Raw genomic sequence first — 5,580 nt, 5'->3', positions numbered from 1 at the left:
TAGGAGCTTGTTGAGGTGTTGGTGTAGAGATGAGGACAGCTCCGACAGATTGGTTCTGATCATTCTTACCACGGCCCCTCTGACTATGAACAACATTAGACTCGTTTCTTCCATGATATGGCTTCTTTGCAGTACTATAAGATGCACCCACTTGAATCTTTCCACTTCGAATACCATTCTCAACACGTTCTCCAGTCAAGATAAGATCAGTAAACCCAGACGAGGAACTACCCAGCAAGTGACTATAGAACGGCCCAGTTAGCGTGCCCATGAACATGTCCACCAACTCCCTATCAGTCAAGGAAGGTTGGACTCTTCCATCTAAATCTCTCCACTTTTGCACATACTCCTTGAAACTTTCCTTAGGTCCCATAGACATGGTTTGTAGTTGCATGCGAATTGGTGCGAGATCGGAATTATATTGGTATTGCCTGTAGAAAGCAACAACCAAATCTTCCCAAGTACGGATGCTAGCACCCTCCAGTTGATAGTACCATTCGAGTTGAGTTCCAGATAAACTTTCCTGAAAGAAATGGATCCAGAGCCTCTTATCAGCAGTGTGAGGCTGAATCTTCCTTACATAAGACCTCAAGTGCATCTTGGGACAAGAGACCCCATCATACTTAGCAAAGGCGGGAGTTTTGAATTTTGGAGGAATAACGACCCCAGGATCGAGTCCTAGCTCTTTAAAATCCAGCCCATATACCTTTTGAATTTCCACGCTTCTCAGACGCTCTTCTAGTAGCCTATACTTCTCATCAGGATAATCCTCGTCTTGAGGATACTCTTATTCTTCCTCTTCTTGACTATCAGAACCTACATGGCTTCCTTGGTTGTTCTTGACACTTAAATCATCTTCTTCCTCTTCCTCGTCTTTAGGAATCCCAGTTTCTTCGGCCTTCTTGGGACGACCCTTGAATCTTCTTCCCAAGTTGATCACTCCTTTAGGTTTCTTGGTCTTTTTCTCCTTCTTAGTCAGAAGGGCTTTCAGCTCGTCTTGCCCCTTGAACAAGTTCAGGATCAAAGCTTGAAATTCAGCATTTTGAACTTGGAGATTCTTCACAGATTATTCGAGATCCATTTTTTCTCATTGAAATAAACAGCGGAAAGATGAGGCATTTGCTTTTATGAAACCTGTGATGCGATGTTTATGAATGATATGATTATGCGTATGCAATGTTTCCAAGGTTTTAAAGGACTTTTAACACATTTTGAAAGAAAAAAGCAAAAATATTAATTCTCTTATAAAAATATAAAATATAATGTTATAGAGTTAATAGTTACATCTGAAAGTGCTAAAAAAAATAATAAACTATAATAAAAATAGAAATCAGTCTTCGAGTCGACGCTTTCTCTTTAAACTTCTGATTTCCTCTTTGTGAGCTTTGATCATCTCGTTTCTTTCTTGGACGAGCCTATCAATCTCTCGCTCCCATGATTGTATCTGATCTGGAGAGGCGAAATCCTCAATCTTCCATTTGCGGGAGAAATAGTCAAGCATACCATCTCGCTCTTTAGCATCAGCCACCAATACCGCTTTCTCAACTTCAACCTTATGTAAGCGCCTTTCAAGATCCGCCTTTTCCCTTCTTAGAGAAGCAACGGTAGCAACAAGGTCTTCATTTGGAGCGGGGATATAAGGCTCCAAAACCACAGGAATGATTGGAGGGGTAACCCTTGGCACAACAGGGATATCAGATGGATATGGCATACCATGCTCAACAGCTCGATCATAAATCCACCTAAAATAAAGATCTGAAGGGACGTAGTTCCTTAGTCCCAATTCTCTTGTGCATACTTTCTTCACTTTGGACCAAGCTCTAATAAACAGCTTCTTCTTTCCGGTTGTATCTGAATCATAATCAAAATTTTCCGAGCTAAGATATATGGAGCGAGGTTTGTCTTTCAAAGAGAAACCAAACTGATGTCGAGCTAATATGGGATTATAAGTTATCCCTCCTCGGGTACCAAGAAGAGGTACATTTGGGAAATCTCCACAGCTATCGAACAAATGAGTTCCTTCAAAATCTTTTTGGTTCCAAACGATGTCGTCGTATGAAAGCCTTATGATTCTTTGAACCCAAGTCAAACCTTCTTCATTCTTTATCGTAGAACGGGATAAGTGCGAAATAAACCACTTATGCAATAATGGTGCGCATCCAAGAACACAACCCTTGCCTTTAGATGATCGGTGATGGATAGAATGCAACAAGTCACCCAATAAAGTCGGAACCGGGTTGTTACCAATGAAGATATTGAGAGCAATCACAACCACAATTTTGTCATAACGAGGGAACAATACTTGCCCGTAGATTAGGCAAGCGAGGACTTTTTCGAGGTCATCCATACTTGCACCGTTGATTAAAATGTCAGCTTGAGTATACAAGAAGTCAATCGGTACACCAGTATATTCTCCTTTATTCACCCAAGCCCTTTTGATCTCTGATCGAGGCAAATGCAATGCAGTAGCGACATCTTCCAACTTAGGTACCTCTTCTTCGCCAGTGTAGGGCATCTGATCAAGCACAGGTAATCCTAGGATGGAGGAAAATTCCTCTAATGTGGGAACCAACTGAAAGTCCCTATAAGTAAAGCAATGGAAGGGAGGATCATAAAACCGGATCATTGTGTTGAGGAGCGTTTCGTCCACTTTGGTCCTTACCAGGCTGATTAATCTGTTAAGAGATTCGGAAAGCACAAAAGCGCCAGAAACATTATCACAAAGAATCTTCAGAGAAGTGGGTATCCCTCTGAAACTGAGGCAGAAAGGTTTATGCACTTTGCTTTCCCTGACCTACAAAACAAATTATGGTTAACAATCCTTTAACTCCTTGGAATGAGTTAGTCATGATATGTATGAATGATGCATGGATGCATAAATCACAAACACAGATAAGTTCACGCAAATCACACAATTTCCTTAGGCTTGGCTTGCATGGAGTTCGACCGGGGTATACCCTTCCCATATGTACTTCTATGGATAAAGAGATTTCAGCAACGGGTTTTACCAAGTGACTCAGAATTGTCGACCCCATCTAAAGCACCCTCGAACATGGTACATGCATACCACCAATGATACTTTAGGAAGAAACCTATCTAAGTTGTAGTATCGGGTCGTGACCATAACTTGGCATGCACCAAGAATAGCCCTCCCACTACGTTCCTAAAAGTTAAGGTGGGTTAAAGGTGACTAAAGGTCCCTGAGCTCCGACGCACCCAAAGATACATGCATAAACCTCTCTCATGCAAAAGAGGTACACAATATTGGCGATCAATATTCTTCATTTTGACCAACCCCAAGCATGCACAAGGGGGGTCTCCATGACTATTCCGCTCATAATCTTAAGTGTTCTTGAATCCGGGAATAGGATTCGTCCTTCATTTATTTCCCAAAACAACCCTGAAAAATAAAACAAGCAAAACAAACAATAGAAAACATTTTTAAAGTTAATCCTAAACTTTTAAGGTAACCCCTCGTTTATAAGAAAATTGTCTCCAACAGAGTCGCCAGTTTTGTAATACGGTGAACTGACTTTTTTAATTGAAATGTGCGGTAAAGCATGAGTCGCCACCGACTTTTATTTTATCCAAATTAATTAGAAAGGCTAAAAGAAACAGAAAAAAAACATTTTTGAGAAAAACTGAGTTCGGGGGATAATTATGCAAAGGGAAGGTGTAAGGCACCCTTTGAATCCATGGTTTTCCATAGGCTCTTAATTGCTTTGCTCTTTGATTTCAGAAATGTAGAAGAAAAGAATATGGACTTTAACTCGTAAATGAGCGTAGCCATTTTGAAGGTTTATTAGAAAGAATATGAAAAAGGTTTTAGAGCAAGGTAAAGCAATTAGGGGAAATTACCTGGTTAGATGAAAAAGGTTCCTTTTAGCCTTTCAGGGTGAAAGGGTCTATCCATGCCATAAGAGGGCAAGAAGCCTTTCATTTGGAGGTTGAAAGGTCATCGAGAATTCGTTCGCCATAAGACTGTCCCATGCCATGGAGAGGCAGGTAGTCTAAGGGAAGAACCAGAATAGCCTTTCGTAGACAACCATAGGATACATCAGCCTTTTTGTAGGCAACTTCCGAGGGTCGAGGTCATATTGGTGTATCGAAGGCAGCATCATTAGGGTCTTATGACCTTTGCATAACCGAGGCAACATGGCTGAGGTATCCTCGTATTCGAGGGACATGGCTATTCTGCAAAAACACAAGGCAACAGGCAACAAGGCCACAGGCAACAGAGAGGTTACCCCAAAAGTGTGTGTGTGTGTGCACCAATCACGTGATCAGTTCAGAATATATTATCTTATAATAATTAAGTGATGCTACTTTAATTCAGGGTTGCACTCCCTAAAATTACTAACCACATCAGTCAATAAACAAATATAATTAAAGCAGTACGGGGTAGGGGAAAAAGAAACCAGCGGAGGAAAGGGGAGATGAAACCAACGGAGAATAATAAATAAATAGGTCTGAACAGGTAATAATTAAGATCAGGGTTTAGGGTTACCGATATTCGAAGCTTTGGTAGTTGGCAAACCCTGAAAAGGTGGGAAAAAAGCAAACAAAAGTAGGGTGAGTGCATTATCAGTTCAGAGTCAATTAAGGTTAACCCTAGTTTAATAAATAAAATAAAATCAAATAAACAAATAATTAAAATAGAAAATAGCACTTAGCTTTGATTTGATCTGATTTGGTTGGCAGTCGGAGGAAGCCTCGGGGTTAACCCTGAAATAAAACAAAGCAAAAGCAGAAAAGTGAATGTAGGCAATATTTATTTAAAGGCAAACCCTAATTAACAGGAAACAAAATAAACTTTAAAATAATAATTATTAAATGGAAAACATAGCTTCGGATCTTGATCAGGCGCGTAGTCGGGCGGTATTGGAAAAGTCGACCCTAAAAAAGGACACAGAAAGAGCAATATTTTCAGCGTATGGAATGATCGCTGTAAACCCTGATTAGGGTACGAATTGAATAAAATAACAAATAACAATTTAATTAATTATTGGTCTCGCGACCTAATTAATTAAATTGAAAAGAGAAAATAAAATCAGAAACACAGGTATTTTATATGAATTTTTTGGAATAAAACAAAATATATTTGAATTTTTGAAAATATATAAGTAATAAATATAATTTAAATAAAAGAAATTAAGAAAATAGATAAAATAAAAGAAATATGTAATTATAAGTAAATAAATAAATAAATAGGAATAATAGAACATAATATATAAACAATAATTTGAATGACATATATATATATATATATATATATATATATATATATATATATATATATATATATATATATATATATATATGAATTTAATAAATAATATAAATATTAAAAGAAAAATAAATAAAATAAACAAATTATTAATTATAAAAGAAAAAAAGTTTTTGACAATAAAAATATAATACTTTTTATTTTTTAAAGAAAGAAAAAAGAATTGAAAACAATATATATATATAATATATAAAAATAGAGTTGTGTAATTAAAAATAAAAAAAGTTACAAAAAACTTAACTTTCAATCAGATGTGGCTCACACGTATGGAATATGGTGCACCCCCATGCCCT

The 5,580-nt window shown here is 37.5% G+C and overlaps 1 protein-coding gene across 1 annotated transcript; it reads right to left on the bottom strand.

The window, feature by feature from the left end:
• Nucleotides 1-1,330: 1,330 nt before the first annotated feature.
• Nucleotides 1,331-2,626, bottom strand: LOC131604886 (uncharacterized). Its single transcript, XM_058877302.1, has 2 exons — nt 2,234-2,626; nt 1,331-2,101 (listed from the first exon to the last, which is right to left on the bottom strand). The coding sequence occupies exons 1-2, from the start codon at nt 2,624-2,626 to the stop codon at nt 1,331-1,333; spliced, it is 1,164 nt and encodes a 387-aa protein (XP_058733285.1).
• Nucleotides 2,627-5,580: the final 2,954 nt, after the last annotated feature.

Source organism: Vicia villosa, linkage group LG5 (genome assembly GCF_029867415.1).
Source record: "Vicia villosa cultivar HV-30 ecotype Madison, WI linkage group LG5, Vvil1.0, whole genome shotgun sequence".
Classification (NCBI taxonomy): domain Eukaryota; kingdom Viridiplantae; phylum Streptophyta; class Magnoliopsida; order Fabales; family Fabaceae; genus Vicia; species Vicia villosa.
The sequence above is the reverse complement of the archived record's forward strand: the minus strand, read 5'-3'. Positions and strand labels throughout refer to the sequence as shown.

What these genes read in the sequence shown, in the direction of transcription:
- LOC131604886 (XM_058877302.1), bottom strand. Translation starts at nt 2,626, where the DNA reads ATGATCCGGTTTTATGATCCTCCCTTCCATTGCTTTACTTATAGGGAC. An exon ending in TCTTCATTGGTAACAACCCG is followed by an intron (nt 2,102 to 2,233) that starts GTTCCGACTTTA and finishes TCTACGATAAAG; the next exon opens with AATGAAGAAGGTTTGACTTG.